Source organism: Bos taurus, chromosome 24, assembly GCF_002263795.3.
Source record: "Bos taurus isolate L1 Dominette 01449 registration number 42190680 breed Hereford chromosome 24, ARS-UCD2.0, whole genome shotgun sequence".
Classification (NCBI taxonomy): Eukaryota; Metazoa; Chordata; class Mammalia; order Artiodactyla; family Bovidae; genus Bos; species Bos taurus.
The window spans coordinates 56,018,328-56,045,715 of NC_037351.1; the positions used below are offsets into that span (position 1 = coordinate 56,018,328).

At 40.1% G+C, this 27,388-nt stretch overlaps 1 protein-coding gene across 5 annotated transcripts in view; it reads left to right on the forward strand.

The window, feature by feature from the left end:
* The window catches only part of WDR7 (WD repeat domain 7), a 352,886-nt gene that overhangs the window by 16,757 nt on the left and 308,741 nt on the right, over positions 1-27,388 (forward strand). For 4 of the 5 annotated variants that reach the window (XM_005224234.5, XM_010818910.4, NM_001206098.3 and 1 more), the window contains exons 2-9: positions 5,932-6,103; positions 10,219-10,325; positions 12,058-12,136; positions 16,088-16,262; positions 18,968-19,044; positions 19,893-20,012; positions 23,991-24,136; positions 24,750-24,852. In XM_005224234.5, coding sequence (XP_005224291.2) covers positions 5,945-6,103; positions 10,219-10,325; positions 12,058-12,136; positions 16,088-16,262; positions 18,968-19,044; positions 19,893-20,012; positions 23,991-24,136; positions 24,750-24,852 — 966 coding nt within the window. In that variant the 5' untranslated portion in view covers positions 5,932-5,944. Of the gene's footprint in view, positions 1-5,931; positions 6,104-10,218; positions 10,326-12,057; positions 12,137-16,087; positions 16,263-18,967; positions 19,066-19,892; positions 20,013-23,990; positions 24,137-24,749; positions 24,853-27,388 lie in introns of all 5 variants that reach the window. The other variant, XM_059880930.1, reaches the window with a different exon arrangement.

The following is a 27,388-nucleotide window of genomic DNA, read 5'->3' on the forward strand; positions in this document are numbered from 1 at the left end:
ACAGAAAAATATATGAAATTTAGGTAGGCAAAAGAGATGACTTGATTTTTATCTCTCAGACCCCTGCTCTTGATGATTTGATTTTTTTTTTTACTTAAAGATGATTCAAAATTCATTGTATAAATACTCTTGATGAGAAAGCTAATCCTCAGAAGTGAGATGCTGTCATCAAAGACTGCATGGTTAGTGGCAAGATGACGGATAGAATCTAGGACTCCCATTATTTCACTCTAAAGCTTTTTCAGGAAAAAGATTATATTTAATAGCCAATATCTAAATATGATTTTAAGTTAGATTTGATACAAATTTCCTCTGTGTCTCAGTTTGATACTCAGTTCTCTTCATGCAGCAGGTGATGTTGCCAATAAAGAGAGCAGTTGAATGATGATGGCCGGAAAACTGCATGCTCTGCATTTACATTGCCATTTAATCAAAAACTTCAGACTTAGATTCCTGTGTCTTGCCAAACTGAATAGTTAGCTCCTGCCTTGTTTGCCCGCTTTTTATTCTGATCAGTCCCTCAGGACCAGGTTTACTTGGTACGGACTCCGTGGTCGTCTCAGTCAGTCCCTCTCAGAGATCCTTGACTGGTCTGTCCTCATGAGCCATGCTGTCCTTCAGTTCACATTATTTCGTCCAGTACTTGTGATGGCTTTTCTACTTTCACTTTTATTTTATTGGATTTTTAAGATGCTGGGAAAAAATGTTTTCAGAGATTTACATTTTTTCTGGACTGAGATATATATTTCTTTGTATTAAGAATGTTCACATCATTTGGTCATATAATGAACTAAACATTTCTCATCCTGTTCTTTCTTGCTTTTGATGTATCTAAGTCATGTACTCACATGACATATAGAGCCAAATAGATCCAGAAGACTTTATTATACAAAAAGAAAATTGAAGAGAGGAAGAAAAATGTGTTGAAAGCCCACATGTCTGTGGCGTAATGATTGAAGATTACATTGAATTTTAGGTAATTCACTGGACATCGATTGGTTTGGTTATAGCTGACAAGTACCATGGAAGACACAAGCTGTTATCTTAGTTTTGAGTAAATGAATTAGTCTCTAAAACAGGTCCAGGTTATTAAATAAATACCAGTGATTGAATTATAGAACATATTTACTTATAATGAAGATTTTTTTTTTCTTAATAGATGTTTAAGAAATTTCTGCTGCCTAATTATTACACTGTAACCAGATTTATAGGTTTTGAAGTATTCTTTCATATGCTAATTCTAAATGCATTGAAATACATTTAGGTCAAAACAAGTTCTGAAAGTAATGTATCTTTTCTCTGATTCAAAAATTCATGTTAGAATCTTGTAGTCTTTCAGTTGTCATGAATGAATGTGTTTGTTGTATTTGCTAAAGGGAATTGTAAACTTTTAAGGAAAATTAATTTTCCTTAAAATAATTTTAAGGAGTAATTTGTTTCAAAGGAGAACATGTTAATATACCTAGTAAAGTCAGAATACATGTAGTTTTGCAAGATTAAAAATGTGTTCGTACATTATTAGGTACTTGTCCAGTTTTGAATTTATGGCATCTAATTATATGTACCTCACATTATTTCTTCCTTCTTGCTGGTGAGTAGATATGTTTGCGTTTTTAAGGAGAGAATAACTTTGTTTTCCAGAAGAAAAGTGTTATTCTCTTAGAAAAGTCATAGAATGAATTAAGAATCTTGCAGGAAATAGCCACAAAATTATTTGATTTCCTCTTTTTTAAGAAGATTAATTTTGTTTGGGAATGTGGAGTCTTAGTTCCCTGACCAGGGATCGAACCTGTGCTCCCTGCATTGGAGGCACGGAGTCTTAACCAGTGGACCCCCAGGGAAGTCCCTTGCACCAATCATATTTAATCAACATTAGCAGAGTCGGTGCTCCTCAAATTGCTATATGAATTTGATGCAGCGCCAGTTATAATCTCAGCAAGCTTTTCTGCAGAAATTTACAATCTAATTTTAAAATGTGTAGAGAAATTAAGAGGACCTAGGCTATCTATGGGGTTGCACAGAGTCGGACACGAGTGAAGTGACTTAGCAGCAGCAGCAGGCTGTCTAAAGGAATCTTGACTATAAGAGCTAACACATTTTAGAGCTAGAAGGAAATATCACTGGGTTTTGTGGGGGTATAAATTCCTTGAATTCTCTTAGAAGTTAGGCAGGACTAACTTTTATAGATTGGGCTTGTATAAAAATTAAATATATAGACATTTTGCCATGTCCCACCCCAAGCCAGCTAAGTCACATTCATCTTTCACATGTTGGCTGACTAGTGATGAATTTTCCTTACCTTCTGCCAGTGTGTGGAGGGGCCTGGCCCCCAGTCACAGGGTGATGGTGGTTATTTGTCTCCCTGTTCTCTCTCACCCCCAAAAAAGTCCCCCTCCTTTCCTCACAGTAATTTCTTGTCATTCTTCTTACCTCTTCCTTTATGCCATGGGTTTTATTCTTACACACTCTGAAGATGCAGTGTATTTGAGTATGCAGTGAGAAAGATCATATGTTTATGTGTAACTCAAAACACCATGGCCTTATACAAGTAGGAAGTTTGTTTTTCCTAGCTAACTGAGAGTCTAGTCTAGAGTTGGAGGACTTTTTATAAAGGATGAGCTCCCCTATTTAAAAAATATCCTTGAGCTCTCCTGACACATAGCATCTTAGCAAGGCTGTCTCCTTGTCTGAGGAGAGACGGCAGAGCCAATACCCAAATGTAACTTGACAGTTTTCTCTGCCTCCAACTTTTGAATGTTCTCAAAACCCATTTCCCTACAGTCTGCCTCCAGCTCTGATTTAATACCTTCTTATCTAGGAGGCTTTTCTATCAAGTCTGGTCTGAGACTCAGGAACACAAATCTCTTTCTCCACTTGAAGCCTATAAATAAGACTTTCTGTCATTCCCCCCCATCCCCCCCTGCCCCCCCCCACCCCCCGCCCCCCCAACTCTAGATAAGATCTGGACTCTTATTCTCCTGTTTCTTCTAATACCATCTTCCAGTCTGACACCAGGGGCCTTTGATTGATTAGTATTTGTGTGGAAATTATTTCTGTTTCTTCTGTATGTTGCTGGGACCACCCTAATCCGAGCAGTAAGACAGATCAGTATCAGTTAGTGATCGTGACCTCTCACTACAGCTTTATTTCAGGTATTCTTTTATGACTTTTCAACTTTTAAATATTTCACCCAGTAGGCACTTTCTGTTTAGATCCAGGATTGTGTATAATTTAAGGTCATTTGGCAGGGTGTATATATCTGGGGGTCAGGACAGGTTAGTTTATTCAATCTCATGTCCTTGGAAATACAACAGTGAATTTTGAATTCTGGTTCCCCCTCTCTCCCAAGTTGATTGGACAGATCTTGCCTAATTCCTTGGATGAACAGTTATTGTAGCACATAAGATGATGTACTAGGAAAGCATACAGTAATATCTTTGTCATGTTACAGGCAATTGTTTTCACTTATTTTAAGGGCTGTGAAATGCATTCTTCTTCCAGGTTTCCTTGAGCTCCTTGTCACTTGAATACCAGAACGTTCCTTCCTGTTGTACCAGAACAGATACAGCTCCCTGTCGCACACATGTTCCTTAGTCCTGAATCTGTGTATTTGCGTTCTCTTCAAGCTAGGCAGATGCATTGAATAGGAGTCCTCACCTATCGAGAGAAATGGTGTTCTTTCTTTCTTTTCACTTTTTGGCCGCATCACATGGCGTGTGGGATCTGGGTTCCCCAGCTGTGGTCTGAACCTCTGTCCCCTGGAGTGGAAGTGTGAGGGCCTGACGATGGCTTGCCAGGAGTCCCCGGCGTTCTTTCTTGATCTCAGCACGTTGTGTTAGTTGCTCTGAGCTTATTTAGTTGAGAGAAATCTTCGGTGATACATCTTAAAAATGAATGTTGTCACCATGGAGAAGTGAACTCCTTCCAGATTCCCTTTTTGAGAAAGTCACTGGTGGAAATGTTATTCAGCCAGTAGCGTGCTGTATGCAATTTGTTAAAACTGGCTCAGTGCTTTGTTTCATTTACTAATGTTAATAGGAATATGGAAATAATTGTTAATGTCATGGTAGTCTATGAACTGCTGAACATGGTACATAAAGGATTTTATAAATAAGAAAGGAAGTTGGGATTTTCCCCTCAAATGCGTCCCTTTTACTTGTTGTAGCAAACAAATGAAGTTTGGGGAGAAACAAATTGATGAAAGCCATTTTGTTATTGAGTTGCTAAGTTGTGTCCGACTCTTTGTGACTCCATGGACTGCAGCATGTCAGGCTTCCTTGTCCTTCACCGTCTCCTGGAGTTTGCTCAAACTAACGTCCGTTGAGTCAGTGATGCAATCCCGCCATCTCATCCTCTGTCGTCCCCTTCTCTTCCTGCCTTCAATCTTTCCCAGCATCAGGGTCTTTTCTAATGAGTTGACTTTTCACATCAGGAGGCCAAAGTATTGGAGTTTGAGTTTCAGCATCAGTCCTTCTAATGCATATTCAGAATTGATTTCCTTTAGGGTTGACTGGTTTGATTTCTTCTCCAACACTATAGCATGAAACCCATTAATTCAAACAAAAAATAAAAGATGCAGTATTAATAGATTGTATTTGGTAAATGTCATTCATAATTTTTTACTTGCCTCATTATCTTTCCAGGGAGTGGATTTTTGTTTTAGTTTTTATTTGTTTAAAGAGTATAAGTAGTGGATTAAAGAAAAGACTTTTGCTAAAAGCAACCAGCAATGAAACCATAGGTATTAAACTAGTTTCTTTCATAGAAAATGGCTATTCCTTGAAGTGTTTCTGAAAAGTTCCTAAGACAGTTTTAGATTCTACAGTGTCTAGATTATACACATATCTTTTGTTGCCACTTAAAAATCAAGTCAATCATGGGGTTCCCCGATGGTCTAGTGCTTGTCAGTTCCCCACACAGGCTTGATCCTTAGTCTGGGAAGGTTCCCTACACAGTGGGTCAGCTAAGCCTGTGTGACACAGCTGATCAACCTGTGCTGTGGAGCTCCCCAGCTACATGTAGAGAAACTGAAAGTGAAAGTTGCTCAGTCATGTCCGACCCTTTGCGACCCCATGGACTATACAGTCCATGGGATTCTCCAGGCCAGAATACTGCAGTGGGTAGCCTTTCCCTTCTCCAGGGGATCTTCCCAACCCAGGGATGGAACCCCGGTCTCCTGCATTGCAGGTAGATTCTTTACTAGCTGAGCTATCAGGGAAGCCCCAACGAGAGAAAACTCGCATGCAATGAAAGACCCAGTGCGTCCGCAAATAATAAATAAAAACAATCAAACCAATCATTGCCTGGCCCTCGGGGCCATTAGATCAGCCCAGCTGGCAGGGCTCTTCTGAGGGTCTGTGAGGCACTGTTATCCCCACAGGAAAAGCAGTGAGGGGGGCAGGCAGATGGCTGATGGCGGGGGCCCAGGCTCCCCGGCTAGCCAGCAGAGCAGCCCCTGGATTCAGGTTCTGTCAGCCCAGACCGACTGTGAGCTCCCACAGGCCAGTCTGAGAGGAGGAATCTGAGAGTGACTGGTTTACAGGAAGCACAGTGACAAGGTAACCTGTGCTAATGGATTAGAATATATTTCAGCTAATAGCATGAAACTTCCCTGGTGGCTCAGACAGTAAAGAATCTGCCTGCAAGAGACCTGGGTTCTATCCCTGGGTCAAGAAGCTCCCCTGGAGAAGGCAATGGCAACCCGCTCCAGTACTCTTGGCTGGAGAATTCCATGGACAGAGGAGCTGGGCAGGCTACAGTCCACGGGGTTGCAAAGAGTCAGACACGACTGAAGCTGCTTAGCATGCATGCATGATGTTTAGGGGAGTTTTGGGCACTAAGGAAGTTCAAGTGGGCTTCAAAGTAAATGTGTGTGATGTGTTTTAGAGGGAAATACTGTAGCGTTTAACATTGCTCTCACCGCATCCCCAGGTTTGCCGGCAGGATGGCAGGAAACAGCCTCGTGCTGCCCATTGTCCTGTGGGGCCGCAGAGCCCCGACGCACTGCATCTCCGCCGTGCTGCTGACGGACGACGGGGCCACGGTTGTGACCGGCTGCCACGACGGGCAGATATGCCTCTGGGACCTTTCCGTAGACTTGGACGTGAGTGTTTGAAATGCCGATCGCACTTTTTGCATGCAAAAAGCTACTTAAGAAAAAAATAACACAGTTCCAGAATAATTTTACCTCTGTATTTTCTATGAGATACATTTTGACTAAAATTGGTGTTCAGAATGATTATCAAGATTACTCAGCAGAGTTGAGTTCTGCTGGTTTTTGGCTTGATTCCCAATTATAATAGCTATCCTACCTGGCTTACTATGTTACATTTAAGATTTTTTCAGAAAATTTCTAACCATATTGAAGGAAGTTTCCAAAAAGATACTAAAAAAACAATTTTGAGCCTTCTAAGATCAGTGTCTTGAAGAGAGAAAACCTTTGTAAAAATGTACAAAAATCAGGGTGTGTGTTTTTGCCATTCTTTACTGCTGTGTGCTCTGCTCCTGGGCGCTCTCTGTGCACAGACGCCCTTTTTCCATATTTTAACCTCCAATCTTGGACAACCCCCCCCAGGAATTTTTCTGTAAGGAGTAACAGAGAAGATGGGGTGATAGTTGTCATGGAATGTGGAGGCAAACAAGTTGCTTTTATAAGTAAAAAACTTTTTAAAAGCTTTATTGAGATAAAATTTACATCATACAATACACCCTTCAAAGTGTACAATTTAATGATTTTTACTCTGTTCTCAGAGTTGTGCAGCTATTACCACAGCCAGCTTTAGAACATGTTCATCGTCTCAAGCACCTGGGTAGTTCCGTGGTTAAGCACCTGTGCTTCCGCTGCAGGGGGCTCGGGTTCAATCCCCAGTCGGGGAACTGAGATACCACATACTATGTGGTGTGGCAAAAAATAAAAAATAAAATTTCAGAGAGAAATTGCAGAAGTAGTATTTCGTGAGTACGTAGAGAGATGGAGATAAGAGTAAAGGAGGGAAACTTGTTAATATAGGTATTATCTCCCATATACAAAGTTTTATTGCTTCCACTACCTGTAGAGGTATCATTTTGGAGAATAAAACTATAATTGCAGGAAATTTTATAATATATGGCAATAATGAAAGAAGTGAAACGTCATGGTAAAAGCTCAGCATTGCAGGCAAATGAAGTTGGCTCGAATCTTGGCTACTCTGGTGTCTAGCTGTGTGCCTTTGGGCAGTTTGCTTACCTGTCTCATGCCTGCATCTCCTCATGTTTAAAGTAGGGTCACACACAAGGTTTCGGTAAGGATTCTGTGAGGGAAGTTATATTAAGCAGTTACCACAGTGCTTGTACATAGTAAGGATTTATGTAATGAATAATTACAGCATCTCAGATAATAGAAAAGAAAAGAAAACTAAAAGAAAAAGAAAGGAGTGTGGAATGGTGTCTGACTGTAGACCTAGTGGCCTCAGGGTCCCAGACTGGAACGTCAGTGCTGGTGTCTCGTCTGAAGAACCGTCTCAGCACATCTTTTAATCCCAAACATCACTCCTTGCCACTGACAACTGGATAACTGTCACTTTTGAACTGTGGTCTTTGAGGATGGATTTTTTTTTTTCATCAGTTGAACAGATTATCTTATATATCTCTGTACTAGTTATATCTGAAATGTTTATTAATAACTGTGACAAATTCTTATGGAATATGGTGAAATAAAAATAGAAAGGTATAAATATAACAGTATACCACATTTTTCAGAGAAGGCAATGGCACCCCATCCAGTACTCTTGCCTGGAAAATCCCATGGACGGAGGAGCCTCGTAGGCTGCAGTCCATGGGGTCCCTAAGAGTCAGACACGACTGAGTGACTTCACTTTCACTTTCCACTTTCATGCATTGGAAAAGGAAATGGCAACCCACTCCAGTGTTCTTGCCTGGAGAATCCCAGGGACGGGGGAGCCTGGTGGGCTGCCGTCTATGGGGTCGCACAGAGTCGGACATGGCTGAGCGACTTCACTTTCACTTTCACCACATTTTTACTTTTCCTGTAATTATGTTGGTACTCATTATATGAAGCCTCCAAGTTTGCTTTTTCTCAAAATTGCTTTGGCCATTTGGTGTCTTTTATGGTTCTACACAAATTTCATCAAGGTTTTTTCTATTTCTGTGAAAAACACCATTGGAATTCTGATAGGATTGCATTGACTCTGCAGATTGCTTTGAGTAGTATGGACCTTTTAACAACATTAATTCTTCCAACCCAAGAATGTGGGGTATCTTTCCACTTATTTAGTTTACCATTTCTTTCATTAGTGTCTTACAATTTTTGGAATACAGGTGTTTCACCTCCTTGGTTAAGTTTATTTCTAAGTAATTTATTCTTTTTGATGCCACTGTAAGTGGGATTGCTTGATTTCTCTGTCTGATAACTTGTTGTTATAGAAACAACAGCTTTTTGGATGTTTATTTTGTATCCTGCAACTTTACTTAATTTCTTCATTAGTTTTAACAGTCTTTGGTTGAGTCATTAAGATTTTGTACATATAAGATCATGTCATCTGCAGAGAAAACATTACTTCTTCCTTTTTAACTTGGTTGCTTTATTTTTTATTTGATGCTCAATTGCTCTGGCTGCTGCTGCTGCTAAGTCGCTTCAGTCGTGTCCGACTCTGTGCTACCCCATAGACGACAGCCCACCAGGCTCCCCCGTCCCTGGGATTCTCCAGGCAAGAACACTGGAGTGGGTTGCCATTTCCTTCTCCAATGCATGCAAGTGAAAAGTGAAAGTGAAGTCGCTCAGTCGTGTCCAACTCTTAGCGACCCCACGGACTGCAGCCCACCAGGTTCTTCTGTCCATGGGATTTTCCAGGCAAGAGTACTAGAGTGGGGTACCATTGCCTTCTCCAAACTACTCTGGCTAAGACCTCCTATATTATGTTGAAATGTCAAGAGTAATCATCCTTGTCTTGTTCTTGATCTTGGAGAAAAGCTTTTAGTGTTTTCTACATGGGCTTGTTCCATATGGCCTTTATTATGTTAGGATACATTGCTTCTACACCCAATTTGTTGAGAGTTTTTAATCAGGAAAGGATATTGAATTTTGTCAAATGCTTTTATTGCCCTATGAGATGATTATGTGCTTTTTTTCATTCATTTATTTTTGTTCATCTTTCTAGGTTTTGGTGAGAGTACAGTCAATTTTAGTTACTTTATTATGACTGAAAATGGAATTTTCTAGCAAAGCCATGTACATTGAAAATAAAACTAACCATTGGTAAATTTGATTTTCTTGGGAAAAATTAAAGAATTGACCAAAAGCATTTTTTTTCCAGTGGAGGAATATGGAATCTCTGTTTGGAAATGGGGTTGGTTGTATGAGAAAACATTCTAGGCCTATTCTAACCATAAACAATGATAGTATTTTTCTTTCAATTATAATTCTGCAAAATATGACTAAGGTGATTTTGATTCCAAAACTGATAACATGAAAGGTATTAATCATTCTCTTTTCTTAAGCTGGGTATTGACTATGTGGTTAGATGTTTTTTATATCTGGTACATATGTTATAAATATTATTTGTATATGTATAAAATGTTAAGAAATATATCCTGAAATTACTTAAAGTCCTGATATCACCTAAAATAATAGCATGATGTTTGGTACAAAGTAGATGAATTTGGAGGCTGATTGCCAGACTATTTTAGAATAGTGGGTATTAAGCCATCCTTTCAAAGGCACTATGGCAGTAAATCGTTAGTCTGTGACAGTCATTATTGGTTCCTGATAGTTAACGTTGATACCAGCTCTTGGTAAGTGTACCTGTTCTCTATTTTTTGTGTTTGGGATGTCAGTCTAGAGGCTCTAAATGTGCTTTCAGATCATGGAAAGTATTATTTTTAAAAATAAGTGAGGAGAAATTATTTTATATGCTAATTCACATTCTTAACCTGATTTCTCTGTGCACTCGAGCTCTGTGCTAAACACTGCCCTGCTTTAAACCTTGGCTCCATCCCTCTCTGTATGTTGGGCAGGTAATGTCACCTCTTGCTGTTCCACTTTCGACTTTATTACTACTGGGGTGATTGTGAGCATTGAATTGGTGGGAGTCACTGTTCTGCTGCTGTTAGTTTTTGGTGTCCTGAGCAGTTCTTCTCAAATCTGTATCTGTACATTTATACTGAATATTTAACAGAATTCCTAAGAATGATTACTTTAGAAAACATATTGTGTATTTCTAGGTCAACCCTCGAGCGCTGTTGTTTGGTCACACGGCGTCAATTACCTGTTTGTCTAAAGCTTGTGCGTCTAGTGACAAACAGTATATTGTGAGCGCATCTGAGAGTGGGTAAGTGTTTTCTCATTCGCTTTTTTCCTTTTAAGTCTTTAATGCAAATAATACCAGTGTATTTGTAAGTAGGGAATTTTATTTTATTTTTTGGGTATCTTTTAAATAAATGTATCAGTTGTCTCAACATAAAGCTATTTGAAATATGGTTTTCAAAATGAATTTTATCTTTATTAATGATTTTTATAGTACTTTCATTGTAATTTATGGTTATGTCTTTGGCTTGCTTTTGAGAAACTCAGAATACCGTAAAAGTTAAAGTATGGTCGTTAATCCCCATAGCATTTTTACTGAGTTGGCAGACAACTTTGAGAGTTTTAAGAAACCTCAGTGATGCTAGGTTAGCATGAATTTGGAAGATGAAGCCATACAAAAGTTTGATCAGTTATATCGATGTATGTTAATACACTAACATAGCTATATCCATTCCTAAGTCTCAGAGCTTGCTTTTGGAAAGGTAGGTCATTGGACAGCAGGTGAAGGGCCTAGAATGGGGGGAATAAAAACTTTTGGGATGTTTAGAAAATTGTATATTTATGAAACACGTTATTGAAGAGAGTCAGGGAACCGGAAGAGAGTTATTTAAGAAATTATCCCTTCAACTCTCTATAATTTATGAATTTGAAAAGAACCTTGTGTAGCTGAGAAGCAGTACCAGGTAAGTTCATATTAGAATGCATATTCTAAACAAATAAGTGAGTTTCCTTTGAAAAGTTTATACCACATGGGATATAGGAAAGTGAAAGTGAGAGTTGTTTGGTCGTGTCCGACTCTTTGCAACCCCATGGACTGTCCATGGAATTCTCCAGGCCAGAATACTGGAGTATTCTTTCCCTTTTCCAGGGGATCTTCCCCACTGAGGGATCGAACCTAGGTCTCCTGCATTGCAGGTGGATTCTTTACCAACTGAGCTATCAGGGAACCCCTAAGGCATCTTATAATAAGTATCAGGATCACTGCATTTTATTAATATTCTCCTCTGTTAAATAAATCTTCAGTTTATTTCTTTAAAGGACAAGGCATATTGACATTTCTAATTTTGAACGTTGTCTCTTTAGTTTGAGATAAAGCTTTTTTCTTTTGCTCAGTCAGTTCAGTTGCTCAGTCATGTCTGACTCTTTGCAACCCCATGAACTACAGTAAAATTTCTGCAGCAAATGTGGAATCAAAACTGGAATATTGGGTTTAATTTGCCAAGATTTGGAAATCCGTTGACCTTAAGTTTTGTGTTTGCAGTGCTAAATTTTCTAGCTACATTGATAATCAATGGAAAATTGGAATGGTTTAAACATTTCGTTCTAGTTTTTGTCACCTGCCCTTTTACCTATCACTTAGGCCTGTGCTCTGCTTCATTATTATCCTTACTCTGAGCTTGAGGGTGAGAGAGCAGCCACTCTGGCACAGAGGTAGAGGAGGAGAGTTCTGGAGGGCCTCCTACCAGTTATGGCCAGAACCGCTGCCGAGACTCCACCAGCTAACAGGGAACCAGGAAGTGCAGCCCTCGCCGGTATCCAGAAAGAATGTGGATCGGGGCAGGGGTGGTTAGGCTGGAGGGGAATTTAAGGCGGTGGCTGGGAGGGCCAGAAGTTTTGGTGAACAGCAATAATGACTATATGCTGCTTTTTCTGAAATATGTCCATTTTAATGGAAGCTTAATTTTAAACTACTGTGACAAAGTTGAACCGTGCTTTTAAAACTCAGATTTAAAGTCAGCGATTATTTTGTTTTATAGGGAGATGTGCCTCTGGGACGTGAATGATGGCAGATGTATTGAATTTACAAAATTAGCTTGCACACATACTGGCATACAGGTTGGTATTGATTTCTGCAACTGGCCAACTCAGCACTGATGGTCAGTTTAAAAAGTGTTTTTTTTTCTTTTTTTAAATTTTATTTTATTTAACTTTACAATATTGTATTGGTTTTGCCATAAAAAGTGTTTTTTTTTTTTTTTTTAACACCAAGTCTCTCTTTTTATATGAAAAATGGGTGGGAATGGGTAATGGGACAGGAAGACTAGAATTGCAGCAGTTGACGTCTTCTTCAGAAGACAGTGTAGTGGGGGAGGAAGACCAAGAGGCGGAGACGAGTGCTGAAAGGTGTGAGCCAGCCATCGTCGCTGCTGCGTCTGCTCTGGCTAGGTGTCTTGGTTACCCACGCGGGAGCCCCTTATTGGTTGGGTGAGCGTTCTACGTCCTAAATAATGGAATTCTCTCTTGCTAAAGCCTTTGTGATTCCACTCATGACTGACACAATCTATTAAAATTTTTTTTTTCCTTTTTTGGCTGCTCTGGGTCTTTTCTTGCCGTGGTGCGCATGCTCAGTGGTTGAGGCCTACAGGCTTAGTTGCCCCGAGACATGGGGGATCTTAGTTCCCTGGCCAGGGATTGAACCTCTGATCCCTGCTTTGGAAGGCAGATTCTTAGCCACTGGACCATCAGAGAAGTCTCACACAATCCACTTTTTGGACGATACCCTTTTCCTTGCTTGTGCAGTTGGCCTTGGGTCTATAAAAGACGCGACCTTCATATACCTAACTTAACTCAGGAATTTACAGCAATTTATAGCCTCTCGCCTACATTCCTGGTGAAAGTGAAGTCACTCAGTTGTGTCCGACTCTTTGTGACCCCATGGACTGTAGCTTACCACGCTCCTGCATCCATGGGATTTTCCAGGCAAGAGTACTGGAGTGGATTGTCATTTCCTTCTCCAGAGGATCTTCCCGGCCCAGGGATTGAACCTGGGTCTCCCACATTGTAGGCAGACGCTTTACTATCTGAGCCACCAAGGAAGTTACATATTCCTGGTATTCCCCCTTATTCTTTCATAATTGTCAAATTCTTTGTGCTTCAGATTACTCATCATTTACTGCGTTGAGTGTTGGGAAAATTGCAGTGTATATAGAAAATGTGATTTATAGTCTTAATGGGGAAGGAGAGGGAGAGGAGGGAACTCAGATTTATAGCATATATCTACCCTTGTGTGGTGTCTCATTTAGCCCCACCCATATTCTTATGCATCAGATAGAAGTATACCCTTTTACATGTAAGGAGGCTGATAGTCAGAGTGATTAAATAACTTGCCCCAGTCTCACAGTGAGTCATTCCCATCACTAGGATCTCAGAACAGCTTTACCTGACTCTGGGGACTCTGTTCTTTCCGTTACATCATACTGCCTCCCTTAAAACAAACAAAATAATTTGTTGAGAAAGAAAACCTTCTGTACTAACACAAATTAGAAAAGCAATGGAAAATGTTTAGAGATGGTTAGTGTGATATAGATCTTTAGTGACTATTTATTGCCCTGGAAGAGCCTTTTAAAAATCGCTTCTTCAATGCTATTAGGGCATATGCTTTTTTTTTTTCCTTTTTAAACATTTTTTATTAAGCCTGGTTGATTTACAATGTTGTGTTAGTTTCAGGTGTTCAGCTTTTTTTCTAATTGCTTGTTACGTTATTTTTTTTCCATTCACATTTAGCTCTGTGATCCATTTTGGATTTTTATTTTTTTGGCCCCACTGTATGGCTTGTACCAATATTCTTGCCTGGAAAATCCCATGGACGGAGAAGCCTGGTAGGCTGCAGTCCATGGGGTCACAAAGAGTCGGACATGACTTCAATTTCACTTTCATGGCTTGTGGAATGTTAGTTCCCTGACCAGGGATTGAACCTGGGCCCTTGACAATGAGAGCATGGGGTCCTAACCACTGGACCACCAGGGAATTCCTAGGACATACGCTTTTTATTTAAAGGGCCTATATTATTTTTTTTTTTTACCATATGAAGAGTCATTAAATTTATAAAGAGAAAAGGGGTAGTATATCATTTAGATTCATTGACTTTATAGATAATTTAACTGAAAAATTATATATCAATGTCATTCAGACTCATTGGGTGTAAATACATTGACTGCTATAAAATTTAAGATTTAAAAACTTTTGGTTTACAGTTTAAGAGAAATTGATCAGTGTGTCTTCAGTGCCTCCTCTTCGCCAGATCTGGTATGCAGGCCTTCTGTGCCCGACTGGCAGTCATCCCTAAGGAGAAGGTGCTTTTTGGCAGATTTGCTAGTGTGGCCGTTGTTTCCTTTGTGATACGCACCTTCTCAGGTCCAGAAGCAGGTTGTTCTTTTATGTACATAGAAATGGTGAACCTCGATGACATTGGCACACTGAAATCACAAGGAAGTGCCAAGTTATTAAAAGAACTCTTGGGGGCATCCCTCATTAATACTTGGAGAACCTTTTTCTCCATTAAAGTCACCGTTTTTTTGCCCATCTCAAAGTGTCTTGGAAGCTAAATTAGTGTTTGGAAGATGGTTGGAGTGTAACTTTAAAGCAAAGTTGAGAGGCGTTCAGTCAGGCAGGTCCGATAAACTATCCCTGCCCTCAGGACAGAGCGCTCTCTAGTGACTGCAGTGCGCGTGTGTTTCCTGGCTGGTGTTGGGGGCGCCCCGCATCCATCCCTCCCTCGTTCCCATCCACCCGGTCCCCCTTTCGTGGGCCAGGGCTGCCTGCAGTCACGTGACTGTGTGCGTCCCTGGCAGTCCCTGGGAGCCCAGATCGTGGGTCATGGGTCGACCCAAGATCTAGTGGTCCCCGCCTTCTGATAGTCTGCGTTTTGCTAGCCCCTCTCTGGGGGTTTTCTGGTGCTACCTGGCGCTTCCTTAATGTGCTCCGTGCTCCATGTGTGTCCTTATGAAGTGCTCCCAGTACAGGGGACTCCATAGTTGAGAAAATCTTGTCTTCCACTGCTGAGCTCTGAGCAGTGGACGGATGAGTGTGGGAGCAGCCTGAATCTGGTTTCTTCCTTGCCTCCCCAGTTGTGGGGTGGTTACAGCATGGTCCTGTGTGTGGTGTCCCGCTTAAACACATGTGATTTTGTATAAGGTTCAATCCCTTGGAAAGTAATAGTCTGGATACTGGATGTCCCAGACTTCTAAAAATCTTCTAGGGGAATCATTCCACTAAGAGATAACTTACTTATTTATTTTTTGAGGCTAAGGGAAGTTGGGTCCTTTGATAAGTCGATGGTCTTATTTTAATAGGCATTCTTTCTCTGCTCTTTGCTTGCTGGAAACCCTTCTTATCTTTTTGAGTTATTCTTAGCATGTGTTGCATCACTGTATTGGTTCTTTCTCTCTTTTTCTTCCACAAAGTGTAAATGTGCACTACAAGAATCGTTTATAATGGTTGTCTTGCACTCTAGTCTAAGATAACACTTGCGTTACACAGAATTTACTTCTGATTTTGTTTGAATAGAATCATCCTTGCTTCTAAACTTTATTTGGTTATAACTAGTAATTACAAACCTCTACTCACTGATTCTCATTCACCTAAAACTCTTTCTTACTTTTGGGTCCCACCCATGCTGCCCTTTTGCTTTGATTTGTTTGTGAAGCTGATTTTATTCAGATGTTTTATTAATTCATTCAACAATTTTATTTTAGAATGCTACAGGGGGACGAAACAGAAGAATTATCATGAATTCTACTCCACAGTAGTTCAAAAGGGAAGATAAGATATTAGGAAAATAATTTTTATTAGATATTTTGCGTATATTAGCGTAACTTGATGTATGCACATGTGTGTCCATAAATACATGTAATATGGACCATATAGTATGTATGTACTGTATGTATCGTAGTGTGCACTATATATCTGGACATATTATTGGGGAAATTGAGCATCCTACTAAGCTTGGTGAATGTATGTGAATCAAGTATCTTAAGTAAAGAACACTTACAATTTTTTTCCTTCTAGTTCTACCAGTTCTCTGTTGGAAGTCAGAGAGAAGGAAGGCTTCTATGCCACGGTCATTATCCTGAAATCCTTGTGGTGGATGCCACCAGCCTTGAAGTATTATACTCCTTAGTCTCAAAGATCTCTCCAGACTGGATCAGCTCCATGAGTATTATTCGATCCCACCGAACACAAGGTCAGTGTGGCCTTTAGGAACTTCTGCACTATGGTTAGCTTACTCTAGGGTTCTAGAGTGTATCGAATAATATACTTGCTTATATTGTATTCTTCAGTTTAAGAAATAGTGCCTCTCATGATTTATGGTCTGTCTCTACCTTTGTAAAGGAGTCTTTGATTGAACTGAGATTTAAAGTGTTAGATTATCTCCATTCCAAGGAATAAATCACTAGTTTTTGGCAGTCTTAGAGCGTGTCAGGAATCTTCTGAATTGGAAGATCTTAACCCCTTGGAGGTGTGTTGGGAGGAACCATAGTTTGTGTATCTCTTGGGCCTGGTTTGGTTACCTGCTATGAAGAGGTGTAGGAAGTGTTTCCATTTTATGTGAAGGTAATGAAAAGGGAGGGGATTATACACAATTCAGTTTAATGACCGTTCCTGGTGAGCGCTTGATGTGTAGTTAACGCTCGACATACATGAATGTGTTTTCTCCATTTCTGTTGAAACCGACAGTACCAGTTGTGAGAGCAAAAGTAAAATTGTTCGGGAAAAGGATAGTCATACTGACCGTTGAATGTGTATTCGTGTGTGCCTTTGGTGTACTCCTGTAAGCCCTTCCTGATGACTTCGTGGTCGCGTGCTCTGCTGTGAAGGCTGGTCTGTAACTGCTGTCACCATCGACGTGAGGCTTCATGTACAGAGTGCTCCCAGCATTGGGCACATGCTTAGCATTTCCGTACGGTAACCGCTTCTCACAGCACTCAGTGATGTAGCTACTGCGTCATAGGATGTGTGGATGAGGAGACGGATGAAGTTTAGCATGATGGAGTCTCCACTTAAGGTCACAGAGCAAGCCTGTGGCTTACTGGCGCCCAGACGGACCCCAGAGAGCTTGCTTTTACCACTGGGTTACGTCATGTCCATTGGTGAACTGCCTTCCCTGGGAGTTTTCCATAGCTTTTTATTCAACGGTCATGGCACAAATATTTATTGAGTGCCTACTCTTTTCTAGGTGCAGAGGATTGAACTACTGGCAGGACTCGAATTGTAGGAAGGGAGGATGATATATAAACAAATGGCAGTTTCACAGTGTAACGTGTGAAAAGACAGAGAAATAGTACAGAGGCTAGAATTAGCAAAGGCAGTGAAGGGGCTTTGAGGGCAGGTAGGAAGGCCCCAGATTCGATGAAGTCTCATCTAAGCTTTGACAGGTGAAGAGGAGTTTGTCAGATGTGGGGTCGTGATGTTTCTGGCAGAAGTAGTTTGTACACAGGTACATAAAGCCTCTAGGGCTTCCCAGGTGGCGCTAGTGGTAAAGGACCCTCCTGCCAATGCAGGAGACATAAGAGTTGTGGGTCCGATCCCTGGGTCGGGAAGATCCCCTGGAGGAGGAAATGGCAACCCACTCTGTATTCTTGCCTGGAGAATCCCATGGACAGAGGAGCCTGGTGGGCTATAGTCCATGGGGTCGCATGGAGTTGGACATGAATGCAGCGACTTTGCACACACACACATAAAGCCTTATGTAGGAATGCGTGGGAAATAGCCATCTGTGAAATATATATGTTGTATTATGGTCTGAACAGGGTAGAATGCAACTGTAATGGAAAATGTTGTGCCGTACATACAATTCTAAATGTTGTCCATTTATAACGTTGCTACCATGCATGTTTTTAATCTACTTTGCCATATTCTAGTGTGTGGAGATTTGAGAATTTTGGATTTATTGGTATTTCGCACGTTTACTGTAATTGACATTTGTGAGCAGTTCTAGCTTCTTTATACGGTGATCATGGAATTGTAATCAGTGCGTTTCAGCGCTTAAACTTGCCTATGGAACCAGGCAGTACAAATAAAGTTTTTACTGAAAGATAGTAAGCAATTCTTTTCAATAACAGTGATGACTAATCTGTACTGATGGTCTGAGGGCTATACCTGTGGTGTCTTAATTCTCACAACACCTTATTAAGGTAAGTGCTGTCGTTACGTTATTCATTTATATTTGCTTACAGATAAGCACATTGAATTTAAGGTAGGTTAGTTCAGTTATCCACAGTTCAGTGGTTAATCAGTGAAGAAAATGTGATTTTTAACACATCCCTCCGTTGCTCTGGAGCCTACCTTAGACTGCTTTCTCAGAGTTCAGGAATACTACTGTGGTGCTGTGACTTTTCCGTCACCCGAACCTGATGGATTTAGGTTTTACATCATGTCTTTCCCTTGATCATGGTCTGTGGAGAGTGTAGTGTGCAATAACATGTCTACAAGGCAGGTGAGGTAGGTGGGAAGGGGGAAACGTGTGCCCTGAAGACACAATATGAATGTGCTTCTCCAGGATAAATGAAAGTTAACGTTGAAGAATAAAAGTTGCTTTTTAATTTTTAAAATTTGTTCTTAAAAAGTTTTTTAAGGTTAATTGTTGACGTGGTAATCAAGAATGTTTGAAATTATTAAAGCCTGCAAGTTAGAAATAAGAAATCAAGCAGCTAAAAACAGGTTTTCTTTGAATTCCACGTGTTTGATCATCTTTATTAACCTGTGTCTCAAAATCTGGTTTCTGTTATTTCCTAAAACCTAGAATTAGGTTTTCATGCTGATTGTAAAACATGCTGTTATTTAGTTTCATTAAAGCAAACCATGGTCCACGTCACTGTTGTGACCATGTTCCCGTGTAGAAAGCAATCGTATTACACTTGTAACCGGCTGCTGCTTCTTCTCGGTTAGAGGACACCGTGGTGGCACTCTCAGTGACGGGCATCTTGAAGGTGTGGATTGTCACCTCGGAAATAAGTGACCTGCAGGTGAGACAAAGGAGGCCTGAAGTGAGTTCTCTGTTCTTGTTCTTGAGGAGTCTTACATTGTAGTCATGATAGGCTGCTTCCCTTTTTTACTTAAAGAGGAAAGAAAAAGCTTTCCTTTTCCATAGTCTTATTGACATAGTGCAGAAGATTCCCCTAGAATGCTATCTCTGTACATGAATTATTGTTTTTCCTTTTGATGGTAGACATATGCTTTATCAAGGATGCAAAACAGAGAAACATATTGTACAGGATATGGAGTAGAGAAGCACAGAAGAGGATTTTCCTCAGCTGCTTCTGTTTAAATTGAAAAGGTAGCTTGCTTGAGGCGGGGGGGAAAAAGCAAACCACTGCAAAAAGGGTATAAAGCCAGTTTTAGTCCTCTGAGTTCCTTAGACTTGAATTCCTTCTTACTTTTTATCAGTAAGAAAGGCAGATCAAGTATCTGGCAAGAGATATTAATCTCATCTGTCAGGGAATTTTTAGACATTGAATCTGGGAGAAACTGAAGGAAATGATGTTTTTTTTTTTTAAACCTACAAGCTTATGTAAAAAACTGACAGAAATGAAAATTAACTAAACTTTTTAGCATCTGTCATTGCCAGTGATGACATTCTGCCTCTCGTTAGTCTGTTAATCTTGAGTAGCTTTGTAGCAGATACGCTGTGCCCACGTGACGTTAGGGTACATTTTGGCTGCCTTTTACTACCTTAGTCCTCACCATGAGGGGCTAAATTGATGAGCACATCAAGTGATGTCTTTATTTTGTTTTGTTTTCTTTATCATTGTGTGATAATTTAAATTGACAATCCTGCCAACCCTAAAGTTTTTACAAATATTTCTCTTTTCAGGATACCGAGCCAATATTTGAGGAAGAATCCAAACCGATTTACTGTCAGAATTGCCAAAGCATCTCTTTCTGTGCATTCACACAAAGGTCGCTTTTGGTGGTGTGCTCCAAGTATTGGAGGGTAAGATAACTGTGCCTAAGTAAGAAACCGCATTTTTGCCCTTCAAGGTTTTGGTTTATCAGCCTTCTAAAGATAATTGTAAGGAGAAGCTTGGTTTAGAATATTTTAAATATTTGGTCTGTTTTTGATATACTCTGAAGTATGGAATTTGGCTACATCGTTGCCTTTTTTTTGATTTGGTCCATAGAATGATTCTGTCAGTGTTTATTAGTTCTTAATTTCTGTGTCTTGCTGCCATGTTCTTCATTGTCTTGTCAGTGCGGCATGGGCAATGGCAGTGAGTCTTCTGCAAGTTGGGACATATCTTTGTAGGTTTTCATCCCCAAGTGCCATCCTTTTCCAACGTCTTGGAGTCAGGAAGGTCTTCTTCTGTCACTTTAGAGCTCATGGTGAGAGGTGCATATTGCTTTTCACATTGCTCGACTTTAATGTTTCCATGACAGAAAAAGAGCCAGCAAGTTTTGATCACCTGCCATAGTGCCTACCATATTTTCCAAAGCTTTCCATGTGTTATTTGGAAATAACAATCTGAGGGGTGGTATATTGGTTACCTATTCCTGCATAACAAATTACTTCAAAAGTTAGTCGTTTAAAACAACAAATGTGAATCATCACCCAGTTCCTGTGATCAGGAATCCAGGCGTGGTTTAGCTGGGTACCTCTGGCCCAGGGTCTCTCACAGAGTGTGATGAAGGATGAAGGGGTTTTGACTGGGACAAACACCCCGTCCCAGGGCTCTCCTTGGCGGAGGCTCAGCTTCCAGATTTACTCACCTGCTGGTTCACAGTCGTCAGGTCCTGCTGACTGTGGGCTGGAGACCTTAGTTCTCTGCCATGTGGGCCTCTCCATTAGGACAGCTCACAGCACAGCAGCTGTCTTTCCTCCGAGTCAGTGAGCAAGAGGCCGCGTACAGTTCTCTAGAAACGTCACAGGATGCAGCCTGCACTCAGGAGAGAGGCTTCCACAAGATTGGAAAACCAGGAGTCGGCCCTCGGTGGGGCCACTTTCGAGGCTGCTTTTCACTCTAGGAAGGGTGGCTTTGCCCATTTTGTAGATGAGGCAACTGAGGCATGAGGGGGGTGGCTGCTTTGGCTAAGGTTATACAAGTGATGGTGGTTGTAAATGACTGAGGTTATACAGCTCAGGCAGCCTGGCTGCGGCCGCCGTTCTCATCAATGCCATGCTGTCCTGCGTCAGAGGGCAGCCTCACCATGGAAGGGCTGCATGGCTGCTGTTTGGGAAAAGGCTTAGAGAAGAAGGCTAGCAGCTGCTCAGCTGTCGTTCACTATCTGGGATCCTTCCTTTGTCTTAAAGTTTAAAGCACATCCAAATAAAAATGAAAACAGACTGCAGGAGGATACAGTGAAAAATAGGCACCCCTTTCCCCCCAGATATGTCCCTTCCCCTCCCCAGAGGCAGTAGCTAATACCAGTTTCTTGTGTGCCCATTGTAAGCCTTTTATATCCATGTGAGGGCAGCCTTCTCTTAAATGCACACACAAGAGTGAAAAGACAACCCACAGAGTGAGAGAAGAAAGCCATGGTATGCAACATGATGAGAGACTCTTCTGTTATCAATTAAAAAACAACTACAGATCAAGAAGGAAAACGCAGGCCACCCAATGCGAGATAGCTAAGAGAGCAAAGCCGAGTAGACAGGAAATATGTAGATAGGTGCCGAGTTTCATGAATCATCAGGGAAATGCATACAAACACAGCATGCGGACGGTGCTGCAGCCCACCAGCATGACTTTCGTAGATTTGTTGTTGTTTAGTCACCAAGTGAAGAGCTGACTCATTGGAAAAGACTCTGATGCTGGGAGGGATTGGGGGCAGGAGGAGAAGGGGACGACAGAGGAGGAGATGGCTGGATGGCATCACCGACTCGATGGACGTGAGTCTGAGTGAACTCTGGGAGTTGGTGATGGACAGGGAGGCCTGGCGTGCTGCGATTCATGGGGTCGCAAAGAGTCGGACACGACTGAGCGACTGAACTGAACTGAACTGAACTGAGTCACTAAGTTGTGTCCCCATGGACTTTGCAACGCCAGTCTTCTCTGTCCTTCACCGGCTCCCAGAGTTTGCTCAGATTCATGTATGTTGAGTTGGTGATGCTAATCTGACCACCATCTTCTGCCAGCCTCTTTTTCTTTTGCCTTCAGTCTTTCCCATCATTAAGTTCTTTTCCAGTGAATCAACTCTTCGCATCAGGTGGCCAAAGTATTGGAGCTTCAGCTTCAGAATTGGTCCTTCCATCAGTCCTTCCAATATTCAGGGTTGATTTCCTTTAGGATGGACTGGTTTGATCTCCTTGTTCTCCAAGGGACTCTCAAGACTATCTGACTTTCTCAGATAGTTATTACCAGAAAGCAGTTTTCAATTTTTGTATGATTAAATTGTCATATTTTATTGTATGGTTTTAAAAATGATTGATGATATGTTCTAAAGGTCTCAGCAAAGCTGAGATTAAAAAAATTTTTTTCTTCCTAATATTTGTATGGTTTTATTTTATATACCTTTGAATCTTTAATCTGAAATTTATTTTGTGTGAATTGTGAGCTGTAGATCCAATTATATCTTTATTCCATTGGATATCAGAATGGATCCGGCAGTTCCTAATGCCATTTGTTGAATAATCATTTTTTGATTCTTGTACCTTTATAATATGCTGTATTCCTACATTTTTCTAGGACCTGTTTATGGACTTGTTGATTTGTCTGGACTGATTTATGAACTAATATTGTGATTACTTTGTTTTTGATAGTTTGGTAATTTGTTTTAATAGATCATAAGGCTGGAGGGCTGGTGTCCATAATTCTGTCTTGGACTTTTCTTGGCTATTCGTGTAGTGCTAGTGTTGTATTTCTGATACATATTATAGCAAATTATGGTGAATTTGGCTGGGGTTTGTTCTTGTCTCAAGACTGTCTGCACAGCAACTTCATTGTTGTTTCCTTAAAGAAAAATAAGATAAAAACTTGGCCATTGAATTGCTCATTCCTCCTAGGGAAATTTTTTAGCAACACAGTATGTACTTTCCTCAGTGAGTAAGGTAGGAAATGCTGCTAGCTGTTATAAGATGAGGGTTTAGTCCTAGCCTGTCAGCTTGCGGGACGTGGGCCCTTGAGCAGGTGCCATAACCCTCGTCTGTGTCAGGCTTCGTTTTGTCTCTTGCCTGCACCTCACGGCTTTGGGTTCTTCGTTCCCTGCCCAGGGACTGAGAACTTACACCCCTAGCAGTGGAAGTGCGGCATCATTAACCACTAGACTGCCAGGGAATTTGCTGGGTCAGCTTTTTGTCTCTAGCGATACCTGCCTGCCTGCCTGCCTGCCTCCTGCAATGACTCTAAGAGTCACGTGAGAAAATGATTGTAAAGGCATTTTGCAGATTTGGATGTGTCTTGTAAATGTAAGGTCACAGAAGGTCAGGAGTTTGTGTTGCTGATGAAATTATAGGACGTGGCTATTGTATGTGAGAGTTATTAATAATAAAACTGAGTCTGCTAATGTCCTGTTTACACTATTTTAAGACGTTGATGAAATAAGGTAAAGTGAATTCCCCTCTAACACTCAGATGTTAAGAGGTTTTCGTTAGAAACATTGTTACTGGGTATAGGAAAAAACTGGGAGTCCTCAGCATGCATCCTGGAGGTTGGGTACTTGTCATGTGATGGAGCACCCTTCCCTTTAGATGAGAAAGGCTAAAGATTCCTGTCTGTGTGGAGGGAGCACCCCTGACCCCTGCTGGCACAGTCTCCTGCCTGCCCACTGGAGGCTGGGGATGTGTCATAGTTGCCCTGTTGAAGGTAACTGTGCCCCAGGGTTCACTGACAAAATGTCTTTAACTGAGGTAGTCAACTGTAAAGGCCTGAGGTTATTAAATATGGTTCTAGAAGTTTTCATTTCAGTTAAAATGTTGCTGTGTTTTCCTTAAATGACACCAACATGGACTTGAACATGAATCTCTTACTCCTCGTAGGTATTTGATGCTGGAGACTACTCCCTGTTGTGCTCGGGTCCGAGTGAAAACGGGCAGACGTGGACAGGAGGTGACTTTGTCTCGGCTGATAAAGTCATCATCTGGACTGAAAATGGGCAGAGTTATATTTACAGACTACCTGCCAGGTATCCAATAAATAGTGAGTTACGACTTTGATCAAAAGCGAGAGATGGCATGATTTCAGTGAGCCCAGGCCTTGCATACAAAGAAAAGCGCTAAATTCCTTAGCTTGAGATAACTGGTTTTCCTTAATTAACGATAATTTTTGATGTTTAGACTACCTGCCCCTTGTTGCAAACTTTTTTATAACTTGGCTTCTCCCCCTCTGCCTCTTCGGAACAGTTCTTTCAGGGTTACTTAAGATGCTGTCTCCCAGGTTTGAAGTCCTAAAAACTCCTACCAAATAAAATATAACTCTTAAAAAAAAAAAGCAAGCGATTTCCAAATTTGTGATGTAATCTGAAAGTATGGAGATATTGAAAGTATAAATATTTAATTTAGGTTAAAAAAAAACTTGAAAATGTAAGTTTGTAATTATAGTTTCATATCTGAGCACAACAATTAGGTGGATATTTATTTGAGTAAGATATTTTAATAACATTTAATATAATGCCTATATTAAATTAACTATAAAAAATCCATATATTGTCCATTGTGAAAAAAACTCATCATATGGTATGATAAAATATTTAATGTCAGTATTTTTTTTACTGAATGTTGTATTTTCCTCATTTTCAGTTGCCTTCCAGCTAGTGATTCATTCCGCAGTGATGTGGGGAAAGCAGTTGAAAATTTAATTCCTCCAGTACAACATAGCCTCTTGGATCGAACAGATAAAGAGGTAAAATTCTTCAGGTATCATTTATAGTTGGTGGCTGTGTTGAAAAATTTCTGCAACTATAATTATTAGTGTCTTTGGTAGCTAAGCATTTCAAAGATTGATTGCCATTCAAGGTACTCTATTAGATATTGTAAAACATTTTGACATGGTCAGTTATTATAAGCATAATTTGTGCATTTGCTTATAATATGCTTATATGAAAGAGGAAATGGCAACCCACTCCAGTATTCTTGCCTGGAAAATTCCATGGACAGAGGAGCCTGGTCTGCTGCAGTCCATGGGGTCACAAAGAGTCAGACATGACTGAGCATGCATGCATGCATAATATACCTATAATATAGGCATTCACTTTTCTCCAGGAATAAAAGTGATCTTATACTGATTACAAAGTGGCAATGACTTCTTGATAAAATTCATATTGATGTTATAAATTGATTTTACACTGATGCAGTTCTAAATATAGTGACAGATGTACTTTTAGAATGACAAAGATAATTATGTAATAATGCTGACTGATTACTGTTTAAATAAGATATTGCAGTATTTCTCCCAAATCATGTAGTGATGTAAATCATTAGGCATTAGAAATAAAGAAGAAAATAATTTTTTCTCTATAAAAAACAGATTTTATTATGACTTCGAGTGTTTGTTAGTTGCTCAGTTGTCTCTGACTCTGTGATCCCACGGGCTGTAGTCCGTCAGGCTCCTTTGTCCTTGGGGTTTCCCAGGCAAGAATACTGGAGTGGGTTGCCATTCTTCTCTCCAAGGAATCTTTCCAACCCAGGGATAGAACCCAGGTCTCCTGCATTGCTTCTAAAAACCTACTTAATATCAATTTAAAGTTGAAATGCACTTAGTAATGGGTTTTCAACTCTGTGTTCTTTGAGCATTAAGAAAGAAGCTTTGGTTTGGAAATAAAGGCTCCTTTACTTATGATCTGGGTTTCTATAACTTTTTCATTCTGAGCATTTTGTTCTATCTTTATGTGGAGGAATGGCAAGGGGATCCTTTGCCATTTTCCATGAATATTTTGAATATATAGAATTTATCCATCCATGTATAATTAAGATCCTTTATGACCTGTCCTTTATTCTCTTAACTTAAACTGCTACTTATTGCTAGACAAGTAAAGCTAGCAAACTAGACAGTTACTTCCACTTAAACTAAGGGATAATGACTCAACGTAGAAAACATACATGATGGAGATTCTCTGTCTGTCCAGTGATTAGGACTTGGTATTTACTGCAGGGCCCAGGTTCAATCCCTGGTTGGGGAAGTAAGATCCCACAAGCTTTACTGCGCAGCAAAAAAAAAACCCAAACAAAACATGAACATGAAACAAAACAAATGCATATTATATTTCTTTAAGTATCAGCTCACCAATTCATTTTAAATTAAAATGTATGTATTATGTGGTGCGAGATACACATTGTAATATAGAATACTGGTTATAACAACAAAAAGTTATACTAGCAACTTTCCCTGGTTAAGCTTGTTGTTTATCAAACTTTTAGTAATTTTCAGACTTTAAGTTAAATCAAATAATTGACCGTGCTTAATGCATGTAATTTCTATAGGGTAATGCTTTTTAGCACTGATACTGAATATAGATTATTTCTTAACTATAACTATGCACTGAAGCATTTTGTTTTTTAACTGCTTTTCAGGATAAGCTTACATACTTTCATACTCAAGTTTTAGTGTATTAATCATCTAAAATTTAAATTTAGGAGTCCACCACTATTTAGTATTTTCAAATAGGTGGTCTCATTGAAGATACAGGATCTTAAACAGAAAATAATGTGCTTTAAAAATGAAAGTGTATGCAAGATCCTAATGAATGGTTTTTGTTCCTAGTAGCTCATAGCTAGCATATCAGGCTAGGTTCAAGTGGGTTATAAAAAATGTGATCAAATGAAAAAAGTGAAAAGTATTAGTTGCCTATTCGTGCCTGACATTTTGCAATCCCATGGGGTGTAGCCTGCCACCCTCCTCTGTCCATGGAATTCTCCAGGCAAGAATGCTGAAGTGGGTAGCCATTCCCTTCTCCAGGGGATCTTCCTGACCCAGGGATTGAACCCAGGTCTCCTGTGTTGCAGGCAAAGTTTTTAGCACTGAGCCACCAGGGATGTTTCATGCTATTAGTTGAAAAATAATCTAATTAAAAAAAAAAAGAGCCTTCTAGTGGTACAAGCATGGTGGTTTAGTTTTATAGCCATTCCTGGTGAGTAGCTAGTTAGGAGTGGGCAGAAAGTTTAGATTACCAGTTCTCTCCTTTTGAACTTTTAAGTGGAGAATTTTCTTTTTGGTATAGAGGGGTATATCTTTGGATTCATTGCTTAATAATAGACAGTTAAATAATTGCATTGTGGTTTTTATAAAGCAGAGAAAAAGGATAAAAATATTTATTCTAGAGAAAGACTATATAAATATAGTTTTTGTTTCTTTGAATGTGTTATATGTACTGGATTGAGTATTAGTTGACATATATTTATATCAATGCTACAGAATTAATTAAGATATTATTGAATACTCA